Source organism: Sebastes umbrosus, chromosome 11 (genome assembly GCF_015220745.1).
Source record: "Sebastes umbrosus isolate fSebUmb1 chromosome 11, fSebUmb1.pri, whole genome shotgun sequence".
NCBI classification, from domain to species: domain Eukaryota; kingdom Metazoa; phylum Chordata; class Actinopteri; order Perciformes; family Sebastidae; genus Sebastes; species Sebastes umbrosus.
Window position 1 is genome coordinate 6,310,944 of NC_051279.1, and position 22,968 is coordinate 6,333,911.

General features: G+C 40.4%; 1 protein-coding gene across 3 annotated transcripts; it reads right to left on the reverse strand.

Annotated features, from left to right (window-relative positions):
- Window positions 1–317: 317 nt before the first annotated feature.
- On the reverse strand, window positions 318–22,772 carry LOC119497186 (collagen alpha-1(XXVIII) chain-like). Of its 3 annotated transcripts, none has more exons than XM_037785120.1 (35): window positions 22,632–22,772; window positions 21,877–22,019; window positions 19,406–19,971; window positions 17,884–17,904; window positions 17,734–17,793; window positions 17,556–17,609; window positions 17,429–17,473; window positions 17,315–17,341; window positions 17,167–17,211; window positions 17,042–17,086; window positions 15,652–15,705; window positions 14,242–14,310; window positions 13,561–13,629; window positions 12,492–12,560; window positions 10,847–10,915; window positions 10,619–10,687; window positions 10,226–10,294; window positions 9,817–9,885; window positions 8,799–8,870; window positions 8,648–8,716; window positions 8,441–8,512; window positions 7,321–7,389; window positions 7,160–7,228; window positions 7,008–7,076; window positions 6,854–6,922; window positions 6,290–6,358; window positions 6,105–6,173; window positions 5,542–5,610; window positions 5,323–5,403; window positions 5,200–5,235; window positions 4,057–4,093; window positions 3,419–3,973; window positions 2,726–2,910; window positions 1,410–1,701; window positions 821–993 (listed from the first exon to the last, which is right to left on the reverse strand). In XM_037785120.1, exons 2-35 carry the CDS (start codon window positions 22,016–22,018, stop codon window positions 821–823), a joined length of 3,597 nt encoding a protein of 1,198 aa, XP_037641048.1. In that variant the 5' UTR covers window position 22,019; window positions 22,632–22,772. The 3 variants fall into 3 exon arrangements, with proteins under 3 accessions (XP_037641050.1, XP_037641048.1, XP_037641049.1); XM_037785121.1 differs by having other exon boundaries at window positions 22,521–22,639; XM_037785122.1 differs by lacking the exon at window positions 22,632–22,772 and having other exon boundaries at window positions 318–993; window positions 21,877–22,018.
- Between the last annotated feature and the right edge of the window lie 196 nt (window positions 22,773–22,968).

A 22,968-nucleotide genomic window follows, 5' to 3' on the forward strand; every position in this document is an offset into this window, starting at 1 on the left:
GAATTGTATTTAACGTCCCTAAAAATAACAGGAAAACTCATCTCAGATACAATATTCCCTTCTGCTCAAAACTCATCCAAATCGCTCCTTTTACACAAACTTCCTGCAGTTATTGCGTTCACTATTTGGGTTAATTGTACAGCTTATCAGTTGTTCTGTTATTGTTATGCATTGTATATAATATTGAATATCCATAAAATATGTCACTTAGTCAGGCGTCGTCAGTTTACGCAATGATAGAAAAGGGGTCTCGGTTGGGAACCACTGATTTAGCAGACGCTTTGGTCCAAAGCAACTTAAAATAATGGCATTCAACGTCCAGTGCATGAAATTATCAGTTTATTTGCTTTGGTTTTTCCTTTAATGACATTTAAAAAACATAAACTTTAAGTAAACAGACATTAAGTAAAAAAAAAAAAAATACATCATTACTTCATACAAAAGGGTTACTTGTTCTGAATAGAAAGGTTAGTGGTTACAAAGTTTTGTTTTATTTTTTAACAGAACTGTTCCACAGTGTGTGTAAGTAACATCAGGCATAACAATCTCTGCATTAGCTTAGCTTTGGTTTACACAATTAATACACAAATCCCTCTGGCCAACAAAATAAACAAAAACACATTTAATAGTACTTAATAGACTAGTGAATGATTTTAAAACTTTTACTCCATTTTAGGCCAGTTTTGGTATAATGATGCCTCTGTTTATTATCCCTATCCGTGTAGAAGTAGCTACAAGTAAAATACTAAGGCGCTGAAGTTGAAGTGAACCTCATGGCAAAGTCACAGCGAAATGTTTTATTCGTGACTGCAGGTCCATGTTAGACCTTGACGCAGGTTTCTCTGCAGCTCTTCTCAGTCTGAAACTGGTTGGTGTTTCCTAGACAGCCGCCGAACCAGAACTGAGCGCAGGAATTAGCTATGCTGTCGTAGTACCACTTCACCACGTAGTCCCGGCACGGTCCTGGATCCAGCATGTGGCTGCAGGGCTCCGCTGGAGACAACAAAAAACAAGAAGGGTCAAATTTTAGCCTGCTAACATGTGATAATTAGCACTAAATACAAAGTAGAGCTAAGAACGATGGAAATGTCATTAGTTTTGCAGGTATAAGTATTAGACAAATTCCAATTTTGATCTGATGATGACACTACAGGAAAAGTCAGAGGTCCACCAAAGTAATAACAGTTCATCCTGAGGAGAACATGAATGGGCATACCAAATTTCATTGCAATCCATCAAACAGTTTTTGAGATATTTCACTCAAAACCACAAATGTGAATCTCACGGTGGTGCTAGAAGAAAAGTCAGGGATCACCAAAGTCAGTAGGATGTCTTTTTTCCTTAATTGAGATTGATTTTTAACCTTTAAACCAATAATTTCTTCATCCTACAATCTCTTCAGCAGTTACCTGATTCATAGGTGTCAGGAGGCAGCAGCGGAGGAGTCGTAGGCGTCGGCAGCTGTGTCGTCTCCTCAGGCGGGGCCCTCAGAGTAGGACCCGCCGGCCCGATGGCTCCCGTCATCACCATATTGTTGTTGGGGTCCTTCATGCCAAACTGTCGGTGGAACTCTGTGACGGGTCTGAAGGGTTCCCTGTCGAAGTATGGAAATCTCTGAGTCTCTGAGGCGCTTCTGTCGTCCGTCTGGGGTCTCTGTGGAGGGAAGGGTTCTCCGTCGGGTTGTGACGATGGAGGGCCGGGCTGTAACAGAGCAGAGAGTGTTTTATCTACTGTACCTTTTATTCATCCAGGTAAGATAATACAAACGTAATGTTATAACACCTGAGACAGTCACAGATCATATTTATCTACATGAAAACCATGAGATATGGTTGAAAACTATGAAGGCAAGTAAGTAAACTTAGATTATTACAGTCTCCAAAGGTGAAAAATGATCTTCAATGCTGAAATACATTTGCTGTTTTGGACTAACATACGTTTATTTTAGTAGGGAGCAGGTCTACTACCAGTGGTGGAATGTAACTAAGTACATTTACTCAAGTACTGTACTTAAGTACAAAGTAGTGGACCGACCAACAGACTGACTAGGTATTAGCAGTGATACGTTAAAGGGACTGTTTGTAACTTCTTACACGTATAAATCAATCCGGGTCGGTGTCCCATGCACGCTCAAGTGTGGCTACGCTGTTCAGATTCCAACACAAACTACACGGAAGCACCAAAACCGCAAAGTTCTATCTAGTGAAGCCTGTCTTGCAAAACAGTGTTGAACGCGGTCGGAGGATGCGGGGGAGACCGTAGCTTTGCTCTCCAGGGCCGGAGTCTCTGCGGTTCTCTGCTCCGCTGCATGCTTGCCTTCACTCACAAAGCGCGCTCGTTCACGCTCGCTCAGCTCACTCAGCTCGCCCTTCGGCCGCGGTCGGAAGGCTGAGGCAGGAAAAGCCAACACAAGGATCAGCATTGATTCATGGAGAGACCTTCGTCTGGTCAGCTAACATTACTGCCAAGCAGCTGAAATATAGAGTGATATTGTGGTTTAAGCTGATGTGTGTCGCCTCACTGTTTTGATGGATGCTCGCTCACATTCAGGTAGCGCGTGCACACGGGCGAGGGCGAGCAACAGGACGCTGACTTTCGTTGACTTAACGGCCACAGGTGTCGCTGTTACAACCAATTTCTGATTCTTACAAACAGTCCCTTTAAACTGTTGTAACACAGCCTATGTTGAAAAAGAAGGTAGAAAAAAAACATTTGTTCTTCTCACCATTTTCTGAACTCTCCTGATGTCTCCTGTGAAGGTCGGGGTGTCGGTATCGGTCCTGTACGGAGGTTCTCGAGCGTTGCTGGAGACCTCGGGGATTCCTGGAGGCAGTCTGGAGCTCGGGATAGAGCTGAACAAACGTCCTTCTCCGTCCTCACAGATACGACTCAGCAGTTTTCTCTCCAGAGCTGCAACACCAGAAGACCAAATCGGTAACTGTACAGTTATGTACTGCTCTGTGTAGCTTAAGTGCAGTCATAGTTTAAATGGGAGTAGTTTGGGGTGTCTTGCTCATGAGCACCATGGTAATAGATGTTCTAGAAGATTGATTTTCCCAGGCTCACATCCAAGCTATGTGTGTTTAGAGGACGAGGCAGTAAAATATCTGAATACTTTTCAACCTCTGCAGATACTAGATATTTAAAAATCTGGGCAAATAAAACCAAAACTATTTGCACAGTTAGATACCACTAGTAATGAGTCATATGGAACAATATTATAGGTCAATAGGTACAACTCTTTCAATTAAAATATATATATTAAATTTCTTCTGTTCTATTTATGATTCTTGACTTTTGCAGCACTTGCTTTAATATTTTTTTATTTTCTTATACTACGTTTATTGTTATGCACCAAAATATCAAGGCAAATTTCTTGTTTGTATCCTTGTATGATGTGATCATGAGAACGGCTCACCAGGAAGTGCTTTGAATTCGTCGATCAGGTACAGGTGGTCGCTGTCGGGGTCAGAGGCCATGAGGTTCAGCTCCTTCTTGAACTCCTCGTACAGAGGATCGCTCTCATTCACAACCCCGATCACAAACATCTCGATGTTGCTCCCTTGAGCTTCTGACACGGCGCTCTCCAGACTGACTGCGTCTCTTTTATCGGCCTGCCCGTCAGTGATGATGATGGCCACCTTCCTCACACCTGCCCGCGCCGCCTTGAACACCTGGTTGGCCTGTTGGATGGCACTGCCTGTGAACGTGCCCTCGCCCAGGTAGGTCATGGAGCGCACCACAGATTTGATCTCATCACGACTGGCTTCCTGTCTGAGGCTGACCAACACCAGGTTGATGTGGCTGTAGAGGACAACACCCACCCGCGTGGTGTCCCGGCTGACCGAGGCTCGGTCGATCAGGGCGTTTACAAAGTCTTTGATCACGTTGAAGTTGTCCGGGCCGACGCTCTCAGAGCTGTCGATCACAAAAACCAGCTCCAATGGGGTTTGGCGGCACGTCACTCCACAACCTAATGAAACAGAGAGACAGAAACACGTTATAGACATCAAATATTGACAAAAAAAATCAAAATGTGACTCTCTGATTACTTACTGCATATGGATCTCACTATTTTGATGATTTCTTCCCTCTGAGAAAGACAGAAAACTGAGTTTGTCACTGAGTTACAGTAAAGAAATGAATCAGTGATTATGAGGGTAAATTTCTAGCTTTCAGCTTTAATTTGAGGGCGTTTAAATCCAGATCAGTCTAGGACTTTTATACAGATTCCTACACCCTCAAACATCCATCCATCCATCCATCCATCCATCCATTTTGGCACCAGGTCACGGTGGCAGCAGGCTAAGTAAACTAGTCCAGAAGTCGCTCTCCCCAGCTACATTTTCCAGCTCCTCCTGGGGGATCTCGAAGCGATCCCAAACCAGATGAGATATATAATCTCTCCAGCATATTCTGGGTCTACCCCCGAGGTGTCCTATCATTTGGAAGTGCCCAGAAAACCTCCAAAGGGAGGCGCCCAGGAGACATCCTGATCAGATGCCTGAACCACCTCATCTTGCCCGTTTCTACTCCGAGTTCCCTCTGGATGTCTGAGGCCCTTACCCTATATCTTTAAGGCTGAGCCCAGCCTCCTAAACACCCTTAAACCTCAAAGTGTGAGTAGAGTAGTCAGAATAATAACTATTTCAGGAAATGAGGGATTATATATAACTAGAATTACTTCCTCGCGGTTGTATGCCTCCGCCAACCAGTCAGTTTACATCCATGTCTGTCTGTTTTAGCGTATTAGAGGTCACAGTGACCTTTGACCACCATCTAGTCAGTTCCTAGAGTCCAATTTGAAGAAATCCGCTCAAGCCGTTCCTGAGATATCATGAGAATGAGACAGACATGAGGTCACAGTGACCTTGACCTTTGACCACCAAATTCTAATCAGTTCCTCCTTGAGTCCAAGTGACGTTCGTGCCGAATTTGAAGAAACTCCCTCCAGGCGTGCCTGAGATATGGCGTTCACAAGAATGGGACGATAGATGGACTCTAGCGTGGAGGCATAAAAAGGGTTAAAACTCCTCCGCTGTTCATCTGACGTGGATGTGAACACCTTCAAATTAGAGCTGAAAGACAGCCAATGTGCTGAAGTACAGGAACCTAAATAATGCAAAAACACACCAACGTCCCAGTGTTGTTGACTGCACCGTATGATATTCAGTGTGATGAGTGATGCTCTATACTTACTGTAAGTCCAGGCTCTCCCTTTTGTCCCACTCGACCCTGTGACGTGAAAGAGATCATCATTTATTAGCTGTTCACATATTGAGAGGTTTACTCTAAATCACTCTAAAAAACTAAATCCAGCACCAAAGTTCCGATGGCTCCGGCGTCTCCAGCTTCTCCTCTGTCTCCTCTTTTGCCTTTATCACCTCTGAACCCTCGATCCCCCTGCAAGAGGAAAGACACAGTCGTCTTGAATCACACAGTAGGCCACTGACATAATGTCATGCAGTTTTGCCAGGTTTACTGTCACTTCATATTTCATGTTCATAACTCAGGATCCCTCTGCTGACATTATGTTGTTACCTTGTCCCCCTGCAGACCTTGTCCAGGAGGACCTCTGGGGCCGGGGATCCCCTGAAATCCAGACTCGCCCTGGAAACACGGAGCACAGTCGACGTCAAGGAGAACAACAAGATGGAGGTAATGGAAAGTTTCTCTCATCTGACTTTTAGCATGTGAGCCTGCGGGCGTCTAGACTTAATGGGTTTCTACGACTAAACAGAACAGTAAAGTCATTTTAACAGAGATAAAACAACAACTATCTTGTCCGCACTCAACAAAAACATGAGTTTTAGCCTTAGGGAGACTCATGGGATATGACTCAGGTACCTTTAGTAGTTGAATGCTAAACACAAAAAACATATGTTTGTGAAAGGGGCTATTATTGAACACACATTTTATAGTCTAGTACAGCAGCAGACTATGGACAAAAACTTCCACAAAACGTCTTTATGCTGATTCAGTTTTATATTTGAGTCAAAATCCCAGAACATTGCTCAGTCAGGTGACAATTTCCATTCATAAACTGCCTAATAAAGCTGGTTATAGACTGTACTGATCAAACTTTTAGAGTCTGACGGTGTTACCTTTTGTCCTTGGATGCCCTCTCCAGGTAACCCCTGTCCACCAGGTGGTCCCCTTAGGCCAACTGAACCCTGCAGGAAAATGAATGAGTGTTTTGTTGGATATAACATGAATTTAAAGGGTATAAAATGTATAGTTTCTTTTAAAAGAAACATTATAAGCCATTATTTTGAACAGAACAGATTACCTTAGTACCAATAATGCCAATTCCTGCTGGCCCAGCAGGTCCAGCCGGTCCAGGCAAGCCTCTGTCTCCCTGAACAGGAAATATATTATAAGTTATATAAAAAAACGTATAGATATCTGTCCTTAATCACAGTAATCTAATCTCAGACGGAACGAAAACAAAGGCACAATAACTAAGAAAAAGTATCAGGCTCATCCCAGCTATAAACCCAAAGATGGGAACGAAACAAATCAACAATCAACACAGCAAGAAGAAACACCTGAAATACCAAAATGTTTTTTTATTATTTCCTGGATTATCCATTGTCATATTATATATGAGTGTTTCTTTATTTCACAGGAAAATGCATGTTTTGGACAAATATCAGAAAAAAAACATTTTCTTTTTGAGTAAAACTTTTCTATAAATCATCTTCTTATCTCTAAATGCTATCTCCTGACACTACATGATCTAAATATACTATATACAGTATAAAGTATATAGAAAAAATAGACAAAACTAGCACTACTGAAAATAAAACTGTACTCTGTCCTTGTTTTATTTTTTCCCGAGGTGAACTTTTACCTTTGCTCCAGGTAAACCGACGCCTTCTGATCCAGTCTCTCCTAGCAGACCAGGAGGCCCCGGCAGTCCCTAAAGTAAGACACCGTGTGTAAAATAATCACATAGTACGGGGTGTAAAGTGATAAAGGGGGTCGTGACGGAGGTTGATACTCACTGTAAGGCCGGGGAAACCGTCACCTTTAAGGCCAGGTGTCCCAGCCGACCCTGCAGACCCTCTGTCGCCCTACAAACCAAAACATGACACTTTAATATCAGTACTTTTCATTGGTCTTCATCAGTGAGGAAGAGGAGTAAACCTGAACTCACCTTGGGTCCAGGAAAACCCGTCCCCGGCTCTCCCACGGCTCCAGCTGGACCCCGTTGGCCCAGTTCTCCCTGACAAAAATAAAAAAAGAAACAGAAGTAGATGAATTGTTGCTGTCGACAGTAACAGTTTGTTTGCACCACGTGGGCTTATTGTACCGTACCTTAGCACCAGCTATACCCCTCCCTGGTGGTCCAGTTGCACCTGGTGGCCCTATATTTCCTGGATCCCCCTGAAAAAAAAAAACATTTGTCAGACTAGACAAAGCAACAAGGTGGGACTCACACATCTGCAGTTTCATTGTATAAAGAGTTTTAGGTTTAAAATAATAATAAAGTAGGAATATAACTCATTCCCAAAGACTGGGTCGCAGCAGATTTTATTAGGGACGCCAAATACATTTGCAGTTCACCTTTGAGCCACATGAGGGAGCCTGAATGTTCGTATTGTTCTGATCATTGTAGCCTACTGATAACACTGAATCTGATATGAAAGGCTAGTGTACGTTCTGTTTGTTTTACTGATGAGAGGAGAGCCTGTTAACTCCAACTAAATGTATTTATTTGGTCTCATTTATAAAGTGTTTAACATGTGTATATGTTTTCAATAACATGCATAAAATGAAGTTGTGACTTATCAAACATATATCTCTTCAGTCTACAGTATGTGTTTATTAGGGCTTGATAGATGAAAAGGTTAACCAGTACAATTACCGGTATATCTGCGATGTATAAGTATGTATAAAGAAATTCCATTACATAAGTATTTTAAAGAAATTAGACCATTAATTAAATATATTGTGGTGTATTTATTAATAATTCAATTTCCAGCTGCACTGTTTAAAATACACTGTTACATTTACAGTTATTGTCAGCTTTGATAATAACATTTATTTTCTAAATATAAAATGTCTTGCATCTTTGTTGATTTGTCTAGCACATATAGAGCTGAGCAGCTCAATCTATAATAATATATTACATGTTATTTGTTGATAATATTATGTGTTAATAATCGGAATCTGCAAAGTAAACTAAAGTAGTAACTAAATTTGTGAAATAAATGCAGTGGAGTACAGTAGAAGTATGAAGTAGCATAAAAAGTACCTCAAAATTGTACTTAAGTACAGTACTAGAGTATGTATACTTAGTTACTTTTCACCACTACATTTCATTTCTAAGATGTAGAGATGTGGCGGCAGTATTTGAAGCTGGTAACACGACTGTGTAAAATAGTTATATGACATTTTCACATACAGTAAAATGCCTGTTTCTGTATCTTCTTACCTTTGACCCCATCGGCCCCACAGGACCGACGGCACCCGGCTGTCCTCTGGTCCCCCTGTCCCCTCTGTCTCCCTGCCAAAATAACACAAAACTGTTGCTCATATTCCTCCAAAAAAATCCTCTGAATTAATCTTTTAGATGTTCACTTCATAGATTATTTATACATAGTCTTTTCTATACGCATCAAGTGTGAAAAATGTGTGTTACCTTCCCTCCAGGTGTGCCTTTACCCGGAGCACCGTCGGGTCCCCTGGGCCCCGGTAACCCAACGTCACCCTGCCGTCATTTGAAAACAGTCAATGAAGCAGCAGACTGGTAAGAAATATTAGGATAAATCGGGTTTAGGTCATGATGTTACCTTTTGTCCCGGGACTCCGTCCTCTCCTGTCTCACCTGGGATACCTGGTAACCCCTCGGACCCCAGGTCACCCTGAGAGAGGAAAGCAAGGCATATCAGAGAGTGAAGTAAAAACTGAACGAAAGTATGAAAGCAATATTGAGATCATCAAAGTCACTCTAGGATCACATTGGACTGACTCTGACCTATAACCTTCTCGCAGCTTCTTGTAAAGTCAATGATGATTTAGGGATCAAAAAGGATTGTTTATTGTAATTTACGTAACTAGTCTGAACAACAGCATCAACTAAATGACAAGATTATTTCTGCTGCTTTACATTTAGCTGATGATCTCTTCTATCTACTATTCAACTTTAAAAATACAGTTTGATATTTTGAGATATATCCTTATTCCCTAGAGACTAATTTAGCCAGGCTTTCTCTAAAGTTAAAGGGACAGTGTGTAGGATTTGGCGGCATCTAGTGGCGTGGATGCAGATTGCAACCAAGTGAGTACCTCTCAGCTCACTCCTCCCTTTCCAAGACAGCGGTAACGTGAGCTGCAGAGTGCAAAACCGTGGTAACGCCGTTCACCTCGCTTAAAGGTCATCCTTACCATAATAACACTACTTTAGGTGCAATGGAAGTCAGACGGCGGCCGGTGGTACCACGGTTTTGCACTCTCGTTAGGGCCAGTGTTTGGTTTGTACGTTCTGGGCTATTGTAGAAACATGGCGGACTCCATGAAGAAGAATCACTCCCTATGTATATGTATATATGAAGGGCTCATTCTAAGCTAACGAAAACACAACAATTCTTATTTTCAGGTGATTAAACACTAATGAAAACATAGTTATGAATATTTTAATCCATTTCTGCTAATAGATCCCCTGAAATATTGCACACTGTTCCTTTAAAAAAACAAAATACACCAGCATACCAGCATCTTTAAAGCTCACTAACTAAAATGTAACTAAGCTAACTTGCATATTTAGCATTTAAAGGAAGTGAGTAGTACAGTAGTGTCTAGAGGACTTACTTTAGGTCCTGGCTCTCCAACACCTCTCTCACCTGTCAGTCCAGGCTCACCTGTGAGGCCCTGATTCCCCTGAAAACAACATTCACACAGTCAGAGGGATATTCAGTGAAATTAAGGATGCAGAAAATGAAAAATTAACCTTGAATGAACCAGAACTAAATGTGAAATGAATGTGTCTCCGATTATAAATCTACCAATAGCAGCCTCTCTGTGATGAGACAGTTTCAAACTCAGGCATTTGATTGACAAGCCAGCTGTTGTTTCATGGGCGTAAAATATGCTAAACAATTTTCGATGCAATCAGACAGAGAATCAGCAGACTGTCTATCACAATTAGCATGTGAATTTCTATCTCTGAGACAAACATCCTGTTAGTTAATGGACGCCCACTCCCCTCATCTCATTTTACCTTTGGTCCTGTTATTCCAACACCTGGAGCTCCTCTGACGCCTGCAGGTCCAACTGGACCTTGATCCCCCTGCAAGACAGAAAACAAATCACACAAAGTGAAGTGAGCAGTTCTGAAACGCTGAAACCTTTCTGTACGAGGAGTTTGGTTATTTTGTGGTCGTTCTTTTCCAACCTGGTCAGAAAGATGTGGAAGAAGTATTCAGATCCTTTACTTAAGTAAAAGTACTAATACCACACTGTGAAAATACTCCACTACAAGTAAAACTACAACTACAATATTTGCCTCTGAGATGTAGTGGAAGTACAGTACTTGAGTAAATGTAAATGTATTTAGTTACTTTCCACCACTGATCATGAACAACAGTCTGACATGCATTAATGCAGCTTTTACCTTTTCTCCTTGATGTCCTACACCAGCAGCACCAACTGGACCGAGCAACCCAGGCGGCCCGTGGCCTCCCTGAGAAAAGAAACACAGTAATCAAAGAGCCAGCTGGGTATCAGAGGATATGAGACGTGGGTGAGTACTCGAAGCACAGTAAACGTTGCAGTATCAGCAGACAGTTCCCTCAGGTTGAGTAAACATCTAAGATATGTATACGTTACGAGTCTAATTTACCTTGTCACCTTTGACCCCGACGCCAGCAAGTCCACGATTGCCTCTCGGACCCTCGTACCCTCGATCACCCTAAAACAATAGACATCATCATGCATAAACTTCACACTTGTGCAGCATGTTTCATATGTGAAGTTTTGTGAAGGCCAATAATGTAATAATTCCTGAGTAAATACACAATGTGTTGTAGTAATCAGTGAAACATTTTCTGGTTCTGATTTCTGGTTTTCTGAATCAGTCTGTTCTGCTTTCCACCTGCAGTGAATATTATCAGATGCATCTGCATATTGGTGTCGGCTCTAAGCGGCTCCATTATCTCCACCGTTAATATCCAGACTGCTACTCTGTCTATTTCAGCCCTTCTTCTTTACATAAATATTTACATAATATTCATTTTAACACACATACAGAACAATACCAAAACACAATGATACAATAATAATACCATAAAGAAAAAAAGAAAATTGCAAGACCCGTACAAAGCATTGTATACTATTGTATAACTATATAAAAAATAAATACTGACTATAACCTTTTACAACTGTCAAGAATCAGATTTATTATCAAGTACATTTTCTCATACAAGGATGTTTGACACATAACGGTCACAATAAACAAAGTAAGAGAAAAGAAAAAACAACTGCTGCGAAGGAGAATCACAAATATAATATAGAGATTTACAATAACAAATATGCAACTATTCGTGGTTGTATGTCTCCACCAACCAGTCAAGTTGCAGTTTACATCCATGTCTGTCCAAAATGTGATCATTTCATCATTTTATCCTGTTAGACATTTGTGTCTTGAGTTATGGCCAAAAGCGTGTTTTACGAGGTCACAGTGACCTTTGACCACCAAATTCGAATCGCACTAATCCCACCAAAATAACAAAGTTCATCCTTGAGTCTAGGTAGACGTTTGTGCCAAATTTCAAGAAATTTCCTCCAGGCGTTCCTGAGATAATCGTGTTCATGAGTATGGGACAGACAGACGGACAACTTGAAAGCATAATGCCTCCGGTCCAACTGACGCCGGCGCGGAGGCATAAAAATTATCTGTTTTAAAATGTAAAGCTAGTAAAGTGTTTAAAATGAAGAAGATGAAATGTGTAGATTTTGTGCAATAGAATAACTGTCATGAATTTCAGCACTGTGTGGTGGGCTCCTTCTAAATCATCGTGACCAAACACTTACGTTTTTATACCTCCGTGCCGGCGACAGCCATGGCTGGAGGCATTACTCGTGATTTAAGGATGAACTGATTAGAATTTGGTGGTCAAAGGTCAAGGTCACTTGGTCACTTTGGCTATAACTCAAGAATTCTTATGCTGACTATGACAATTTTACACAAATATCGAACAGGATAAAATGATGAAGTGATGACATTTTGGACAGACATGGATGTAAACTGCAACTTGACTTGTTGGCGGAGGAATACAAGCGTGAGGTGGTAATTCTAGTCTCTTCAAATTGCAGCAACTGATCAGAAACAGAATCAGAATCGTGTTTATTGCCAGGTGTAAGAGGTATACACTAGGAATTTGCTTTGGTTTTGTTGACAAGTTCAAGATTAATATATTCTTTATTTACTGTAGCACATTATTGAGAACTACTCCTTTAGCCAACACATGGTTTAAAACCTGACCCACCTTCGGCCCTGGAAGCCCCTCTCCAGGTGGTCCGAGGTTTCCTTGTGATCCGAGTGGTCCTGGGGGACCCTGGAACAAACAAACAACTTTTAATAAAAGTCTAGACACGTGTGAAGAGACAGCTTTAAGATAATGTGGTTCTACACAAGACAGTATAACGGTGCAGCTTTGCACTTTGTGCTCCAGGTGGCAGCACAGGGTTTGGAAATTGTTCCAGACTTCAATTCCCAGGAATCCTGGAAAATGGGATGTGAGTAAAGTTCACTGAACATGCTCATGTTTGACAACTTGGCCAGTTTTATACGATGCGTAATAACAAAAGGAAACCAGATGGAAAAACTATCTTGCAGATGTGATTTAGCTTTCTCTGGATGTTCACTCAAATCTCGGAAGTTTCATTTTCAACTCCTAACCCCTAAAAAGAGCTTTCAGTGGTGGAACGCAACTAAATACATTTACTCAAGTACTGTACTTAAGCACAATTTTGAGGTACTTAAACTTTACTTGAGTAATTCCATTTTCTGCTGCACTTTATACTTCTAATCCCCTACAATTCAGAGGGAAATATTGTACTTGAACTATAGCTACTAGTTCCTTTGCAGATTAAGGATTTTAGATATGATACACATGATCAACTTATAAAGTATGATACGTTGTTATAGATTAAACTATCCAACATTGTATGGTGTTAAAATACTGCTAATGTGTCAATGCATCATGACAACACTGTCAAAGGAGATACTCTGCTTGACAAGTACTTTTACTTTTGATACTTTAGGTACATTTTGCTGATAAAACTTGTGTTCTTTTACTTGAAATTTTGAATGCACGATTTTTGACTTGTAACAGTATTTCTACAGAGCAGTATTGCCACTTTTATTTAAGTAAAAGATCTGAGTGCTTCTTCCACTACTGGTAGCTTTACGTTTATTGTTATATACATATTGCATACTGTATATATATATATATACAGGACACTTTTATCAATGCCACTTGCCCATTAAAACTGCATAATTGTGCACAAGACCTTGATGCATCAATACAATATAGGAACATGTTTCATACTCACTGGTAGTCCTGGTTCTCCGATCCCAACAGGACCTGTGGGACCTGGTCTTCCCTGAAGGCCTTTTTCACCCTGTAAGCATCAAACAGCACCATTCAACATATTTCAACATTTTCCAGTTGTTCATTAAAGAGTGATAATATTTATTCTATCTCTGGCACTTATTAGGGGTTTGTTAGTTTGTCACTATCAGAGAAAACGACTTTATTATAGAGGCAATCTAATCAAACAATCTTTTTAAGATAAACATCAAAAATCCCTTCTGTTAAAACCTTTGACTCTAATATGTCAACAAAACGAAACAAGACTTTCGAACATGGTTTTATCAAATGTTAAAATTTCTGTTCTGGAACTTTATGCACATTAGCGCATATTTAATAAGATAATGGCTCGTTTGCATATTTAAACATACATTTTCAGAAAATTTGTAATACAAAAAATAATTGTCTTAATGTAAGAAATCAACTGGGAAAGTTTCACACCAATATTTATTATTAGTTAAATTATTTTACCCTTTACAACCTGCTCTATCTTGTATTTGTCTGTATTAATATAGAAATATGATGTAGCACATTATGTAATAAAATGGTACCTTGAGAATTCATTTAGGTACATGTTTAATTTGAGGAACATTATATGACTGTAGAGGATATTTTTATGATAATGTTAATATAAAAGAGTTACCTTGGCTCCTGGGAATCCGATACCAATGTCCCCCGGCGGTCCAGAAGCACCGTTGGGTCCTCTGTCTCCCTGTAGCAGGTAAACAAGGTCAGAGGTTTGCATGTCATGTGACGGCAGTTCAACACTGCAAATAGGTGTGAAATAAAATTATAAATCGTGACCAAATGCATCTTTATGCTCTAACATGTAATGTGTTTTAGTCTCAAATTAATAAAAATAAATCTTCATTCCTGCAGGACGTCATGTAGAGCCAGATAACTGATAATCCACTAATGTAAGAACCTATTCACACCATTAAGTAATACTAATATTTAACTGTTAATAGCTGTTTAGAGGAGTCAGTGCGACCATTTACATCGTCATTTGCATCCTGAGATATTTAAACGCAACATCCTCTGTATGAAGACCTTCAACTGCATGTTGTTTCTATCTTGTTTGTGGGATTTTAACTGCAGACTTTAACTGCGCACAAGATAAATTTGAATGAACTTTGTGTCATTTGCAGTCTTAGTAAGATCTGGTGGAAATTACTATAAAAATACACATTATACAGTGAAGCCAAATGGCCTGTAGTCTTGTTTCAACCTTTTATGGCATTTAGGAAATAAAGAGCAGTCCTTTGTTCCTTCTGTAAAACTTGCTCTTGATTAATATCTGGACTTTTCCTGGAAGTGCTATAAATCATATTATATTTCATCTGTATAAAGACATCTTTGTTAAAAAGCTGTGGAACAGCTCTATGGTGATGGAGGCATCAGCATCTTATTGGCCCTGGGCACACATCTAAAGGTCATTTTTATGTTGCCCTAAATGTTGTGTGGGAAAATGTCTGGGGAGTGCTGCATGTGAATGATGTGTCACAAGCAATTAATTAATTAATGTCTCCTTGGGGACGATACAGTCTAAAGTCTATTCCACCATCCTAAACCGCTGTTTATGTCCCGTTTGTTGCGTTTCACTTTCACGTAACAATCAGCTGTTCATTCATGTCCTGTGTTCCCAACGTTCAGTTTCATTTTCACTGTAAAAACGTAGTACTTTTAAGCCCAACCATGTTGTTTTTTTCCTAAAACTAACTAAGTAGTTTTGTGACCTAAAACTAACTAAGTAGTTTTGTGACCTAAACCTAAGAAAGTGTTTTTGCTTAATTCACAACATCTAGCCAGGTTTACTGCGACCGAAGAGTGACGCCGAGGGGTCTGACAAAGTGTCAGTATGTGACGAGTTGGGGTGAGAACGTGCTGCATATCTTTTGTATATACTATCACTGGGGGGTGTTTCAGACCCGATTACATGTGGTGTTATATTCCTGTTAATCGAGCCAATCAAACTGTTGCTGCTGAAAACTTTCAGACCAGAAAAGACAGAACACAAATTTCTATGCATCTTGAAGTCTTGGGGGAAACTTACTTTCATTCCTGCTGGACCCTCAGGTCCCATGTCTCCTGGTAGTCCTATCCCCCCCTGCAAAACAGATTTTAAATCTTATACAATCCCTCAATGCAACATTCAAGTTTGTTTTAATCACATCCATAACATATTGTGCAGTATCTATTGTTTTTACCCATGATTTTCTTCATTTTGTGATAAAACTTTCATCATATATGACTTTATTTGAACCCCTGCATGTTGTATGACCAAGCTGCAGGTCAAAACCAACCCTGAATTCACTAAAATCAACATTCACTGCTTTCATGTCGTTCGATTCTCAGGCCGAGTTCACAGAATAACAAGGTTATACTGACACTGTGCCAGTAGCACAGAGGAGGAAGAGTGGTGCTGGACGGCCAGGTCCACGCACTAATCCCACCACACAAAGTCTGTTCCTGCAAAAGAATAATATCCTGCAAGCCTGAATTCACTGCTTCGGCTAGCCACATTAGTATCAGGATTACCCATAATCCAATATTCACATTCCATTAGTGCAGAGATGAAGGAGGGACAAATTCCACTTCCATTTTTCATATTGGAGAGAGAACGAACTGTCTGATGTCTGTGTATCAATAGAAACAGCAGACAGTAAACTGTGTGTTCAGGAGTGTGAAGGACGAGTGAGAAAAACTTTTAAAAATTATGAAATTGCTGCTTAATGCAAAACTGGTGTGGACTGCATTGGGAAATAGTGAAGTGATTTAATTAATCTAATGATAAATTAATAAATATGATGAAAAAAATGAAAAGTTGAATTATTTAAACAGCCATTCTAGTGGATCTGTGAGTCTGTACTTGCTTTAAAGGTCCCATATCGTGCTTATCTTCAGGTTCCTACTTGTATTTTGTGTTTCTACTAGAACATGTTTACATGCTGCAATGTTAAAAAAAAACTTTATTTTCCTCATACTGTCTGCCTGAATATACTCTTAGACCCTCTTCACGGGTCTTATCTAGAAGGTAACCCCCAAGTTGTGAAACTCTCGCGAGATGGTTAAGGTTAGGCATTGACCTCGAATGGTTAAGGTTATGATTAGGTCGGTGGGCAGTAAGTCTCGCAAGAGTTTTTACACGATTTCGCAACTTGTGAGTTAGCCTAGCCCAAAACGGACAAATCAAACTGGCTCTGGACCGTAGTTCTTCTAAACACTTGGCACAAGGGAGAAGTTTCAGTTGGTTGCAACCTTACCGGTAGATGCCACCAAATCCTACACACTGCACCTTTAACATACGTGTGTTGCGGTAGACGCAAAAAGTCATGCTTTTTTTTCCCATATAATTAGCCTGCAAAACTTATATTTTTAGTGTTCAAAATGGTAAAACCAAGATTCATAATTGTTATAGTTCTTAATTGTTAGTTGTGCTCTACCTGTTCTCCTTTCGTTCCTCGCTGGCCTGGAGGTCCCTCAGCTCCCTGCAAAATCACATTTAATTCATTACGAAAGACAAAGTCTGTGGTATTGGTTAAAATAATGTAGTTAATAATGTTCATACAGTGTCACCCTTTTCCCCCGGAGTGCCACAGTCTCCTCTCTCCCCCTAAAAAAACAAACACAACATTAGACCCTCTGTTTCTTTTCTTAGGACACGTGATGAGATACGTGATGAGAATAAAACAATTTATAAGCTAAATGTCACCCACCTTGTTTCCCTTATAACCTGGACGACCCTGTAAAAGGTGAAACGGTTTTAAAATCTGCATTTCATCTGATAAGAAGCGTGTTACTTGGTAGTTAGAGAGTGTTTTTTTTTTTACCTCTGGACCATCACTTCCAGGTCGACCATTTGAGCCAGAATCCCCCTTGTTAAAAAAAAAAAGAGACCAATTTATAAGCTGCATAAAATCAGACACAAATAGTTTGCGTCTGTATGTGGTGACTCACCCTTGCTCCTTTTAGACCAGGTGTCCCTCCGAAGCCTTGGTCCCCTTTTCTACCCTGGAATTAGTAATAGATAAGATGCTAAAAGCCAAGATGATGCTATGTAACATTTGTGATGAAGAAACACAGAATGAGTATCATATAATTTTGGTAAAGATGATATATTTTGTGCAGAACTCACTGGACTTCCTTGAGGGCCCCTTTCTCCTCTTTCACACATACACGATTGAGCCTTCGGACACTATCAGAGAGAGAAAAATACAAAGTCAGTGCAGCAATTTACACTAATCAATTATAGAGATAAAATGCTGGATTGGATTGAAAGACTTACCCCCTCAAATGCAACCGCAAGCTGGATGCAAAATACAAGACAGAAAATGTCAATGGCAGTTCATTCACTCACAGAAAAGATCAATTCATTAGTTTTATTGTCTTCCCTCAACACTATTTTGTGTTTTAGTGAGCTATAATTGTGAATGAATAATGTCAAAATTTCTGGAAAGCAGAACAAGCCTTGCCACTCTCTCAGACAGGTCCTGACCTACTGCAGATATTTGACATTTCTGTGTGTGGAAAATGCAAAGCAGGCGGGAAAGCCCCCTCATGCAGACACAACTGTGTCACTGAGATGTGAACCCGCTGTGAGGACAGAAAGTGCAGAAAAAAAGAGGGGACTATAAACCCCTCTGCATGCTGCTGTCACTGTGGAAGGCATCAGTGCTCCTCAACCATGTGGAGGTTCCTGCATGGTCTCAATTCAAGCAATCAGATGGTGTAACAGCATCAATGGCACATGGTTTAAAATACCTGAAGCATCTTCTAGCTCAGTGGTTCCCAAACTTTTTTTTCTTAAGGGACCCCTTTTCTATCATTGAGTAAACTGACGACCCCTGACTAAGTGACATATTTTATGTTTATTCAATATAATATTCAATGCATAACAATAACAATACAGAACAACTGATAAACTGCACAATTAACCCAAATAACACAGTATCGGGCCAATACTGACTCAAATAGCTGGATCGGGTATCTGTGACAATGGGGCCGATCTATTCAGTTCCGTTCTATGTTTATATACTATACACATTATATACTGGTATTTGAATTCCTGTTTAAATTTTGACCAATTTGTTGCTGCTTTAAAAAAGTTTACACTTGAGCTGTAATCCCTGTTAATTTTGACGATTTGTTTACCAAGTAGCTGGTGTACCATTTATTGTTTTAATAATAAATAACAATTCAGTAAATCTATATCTATATATTTATTTGTTGCATTTTGTTTTACAAAGTTAGGAAAGCAATGCTTAAGTCAAGCCTGATGTTGCATTACACATAGAAGAATGATCCCAGTCTCTTCCACACAGTGAGGCTTACAGCTTATTAATTAAACACTGGTATCGGATCGGTATTCGGTATCCGCCGATACCCAAAGCTCAGGTACCGTATCGGTATCGGGACTGAAAAAGTCGGATCAGTGCATCCCTATAAAAAGTATACAACCCATGTGAAACCTGTTTTAACCCTTCATTCTCAATGTCCTGGGTCCATGGGCTACCCCAGTGTCTTTTTTGCTTCCACCACTAGGGGTAGCCTAAATCAGAATATTTAATATCCTACACAAACAGTAGAGGTTTTAATATTTATCATTTACAAGTGTACTACATTAGATTTGTTTGTCCACAAAACAAAATACACAACCTGACGTGTTTATCAGAGTTTGTAAAGTCAGTCAATACCAGTATTGCTATTGGGGGAAAAAAAACACTGAGGCATGTCAAGACACCTTGTCCCTGTTGTTTCTCATGTCAACAATCTTAACTGAAGTCATCTCACTTAAAGCCAACACTCACCATCTCTTTGAGCAGCTTCTCCTCCAGCTGAGGATTAAGAAGAGTTTGGACAAACTGCTGAGCAGGTGTGCTGGCGATGGCCCGGAGCTTGGCGTTGTTCTGACTCTGCTGACCGATGTCTGATAAACCTACAGCGAAGAACTTTATGCCGTGACCTTTGGCCTCCGCTGCAGCTGCGATCACATCCGGGCTGCGGGGATGGTCGACCCCGTCGGTCATCAGCACCGCAACCCTGACGCTGTCCGTCGGAGTCTCCTGCACCAGCAGCTGCGAGGCGTTGGTGATGGCGTAGGTGGTGTACGTGCCGTGGCCGATGTAGTTCATGGTGCTGACTCGACTGTGAAATGAATCCAGGTCTTTCCAGGCTGAGAATCGGTGCTCTATGGACACGGAGCTGCTGTACTGAAGGGCAGCCATTCGCATCTTCAGCGTCCAGCCGGGTACCTGCAGTATAGAGAGGCGGGTGCTGAAGCTCAACACGAAGGCCTTCTGCTTCTCAAACAGGAATATTTTTGCACTCTCCGAGCTGTCCAGGATGAAAGCCACCTCCAGTGAACATGTCAGACCTGTGGGAGAAGGAGCAACAAAACCTCAGGCGAATGACGAGATTCTCAATAGAGGAAGATAAGAGGATCTGGAAAAGGTTGCAACTGCACAGTCCTTTTAGTAACTATTAATAGAACTGCAAAAGGGTGATGTACATTAGCAACATGCAGTAAATTATTACTGGATTCATTGAGTTGTTGAATAACAGAAACTATGTTTTTGGTTATATTGAATAAGTTTTAGTTTTGGACTGTTGGTCAACCAAAACAGGCAATATCAAGAAGTCACCTTGGACTCTCAGAAATACAATTGTTTTTTACATGTTATATACTTTGTATGAATTCATTAATTTATAAAATATCAATAGTTTAATATATCCTGAAAATAATCGTTAATTGCAACCCTATCATGCATTTCTTTCTACCACAGTGAAGTAAAGCCCAAAATCTCCAGGTCCCATAAATAAGGGCTTTAAATTAAACATATTTTATGCCAGAAAAGATGCATTTGTTCACCAGAGAGTTTTGATCAATATACTGTAATGCAAAAGCACCTGAATTTAAACCACCATTTAAACCATCACAGGACACTCAGCCTCTAAACTTTTTAGGTCCAGGGATCCCCTACAGGGGAGAACATTTTCCAAGGATCCCCTCTCATAATCGTAACACCGATCAAGCATAATGCTTCCTACCATTTGTACTCTCAGATGCCATTGGAATGATTTGTATTCTAAAACTTTTCAACCTAAACACTTCAGACATGTTTCATAGTGATAAACAGAAACACATTTCAATTTGAATCATGTTAAGATAAGATAAGATGAGATAATCCTTTATTACTCCCCTAGCGGAGACATTTGCAATGTTACTGAATGTTAATACCACTGATACACCTTTATACGCAGGGTGATTTTATTTTAATTGCATAAGGACTCAACTTGGCAGCATATATAGCCTACATTTCAAGTAATTGATCTTAAAAGCTTCCAGAAAATGACGGTAGCAAGACTGGCATAGTCCTAATAAATCCAGATATTTACAGTTACCAGTCTAAAGCTGACTTTCAATGAGTGCTTCAACTTAAAAATAATGAACTTATTACTGTGTGTCACAATCAATGCAGAGTTTCTGTTAGCCCAAATCTAACGTGGTTCGGAGTAATGGACACAATATGCTTGTTTTATTGGTGCAAATGGTCCTCATCTGTAGAAATCCACTTTTAATGATACAGAACCATTTTAAAATGTATAGAAAAATATTTTACGGTCCTCCTGACAGCGACACAGGCCCCACTTTGAGAACCGTCGCTCTAAGAAACACAGACTATTACAGTTCTTAAGGGCTGAGCTGCCCTCAAAGCAGGTAGACCTATCTGATCTATTCACTAGTAGAGTTAAGATTTTATCTTTTCAGTTTTACTCTCAGTGTGTACCTGCAGGTCATCTGGCCTGGGCCTACATGGCTTAATGGTGACATTTTTTAAAACACAGCTATAAAGCTGAAGGCTTCAGTGTCTTGCCCAAAGAGGAGCTGGGGATCAAACCTCCGTATGTCTTGAGCCACAGCCACCCCACGACGGTCCAACTGTGATCTGTGAGCTCTGGATTTGTGGGTTCAATCACTGGCATAAAAATAACTTGAACTGGGATTTTAACAGCAAGGATTGATGACCTGACTACCTCGCTGCTGGCCATCATCCCATATTCATCAAACATGGGTCTGGTTTGTCTATGTGCTGTGAAACTCTGTGATTTATCTGTGTATCTTTACATATGCCAGCCAGACAAACTATTCTAAGTGATTCTAATCCTCACTGTCATCCTACATATCTTGAACTGTGGATGTCGATCGGTAAATGTCGGATCCTCCTACCTAGAATCTGTTACACACACCCACATGTGGATACCTCATATAAAGAATTACCATTTCCTCCATCGTCATGCAGCCTGTAGTTGTTCCTGCGTCCTGTCTTCCTTCTCTGGCCTGTGGCCTCGTGTATGAGAGCCAACAGCAGAAGGCAGAGCCCCACTCCTCTCCTCAGGTTTCCACTCAGCAACATTTCCATCCTGGCAGAGACAGCAAGTTTACAAGACAAAGCAATGAAGTGCATACACTTTCAGTGCATGCAAAAGCACGAAATATTCAGGCAGCATCATAAGATTCAGCTGTTTGATATGTTACTATCATGCATCCTACAAACCACACCCCAAAACAGAGAGCATGAAGTTTCTGACTAATGATAACCTTAATTCGTTCAAATTATAGGTCTACTGGTCCTACAGCATATAATGCTTCATAAAATGCCTGCAATATTAGAGTGCCAAAATATGTAAATTAATATAAAACCAGAATGTTCTGTGCAAATACTATTAGTCCGAACACATTTCAAATGCTGCAAACTTTAATTGAGTTCATGTACATTAAATAAGCATCTCTAAATGTGAATGCATGAACCTAAGCTGTAGTACACACATTAAAGTTACCATTCAAACTATAACAGTGCACTATACAAGCAAACAAATTAAGGGTGCATACTGTATTAGGCATGCAAAAAAAAGTTATTCTACCTCTCATTCAACTGCAGTCAGTGCTTGTATAGTCCAGTCATAACATGGCATTACAAGCAAACAAATTAAAGGTGCATACTGAATTAGGCATGCAAAAAAAAGTTATTCTACCTCTCATTCAGCTGCAGTCAGTGCTTGTATAGTTCAGTCCAAGCTGTGTCTCTTTGGGAGGCATTTCGCCGCGTAATGAAGTCCTATAAACCGGTCTGAGACTAACTGAGGACCATCAGATGAGCTGGTGTGCTGTGTGTGTAGTGCCGGTGGGGTTCTGGGGCTGCTCCAACATTTGAGCTGCTGGTCCAGTTCAGAGCTGGATGACTGACCGAAAGGACTTTATTTTTTCCTGACTCTTTGGCTGTGCAGAAATCGGAATATTAGACAATTTCTCACTCCAAAAATTATATGAATATATAGCTTATTATCAAAATAAAGCACCCCCGTAACAGCA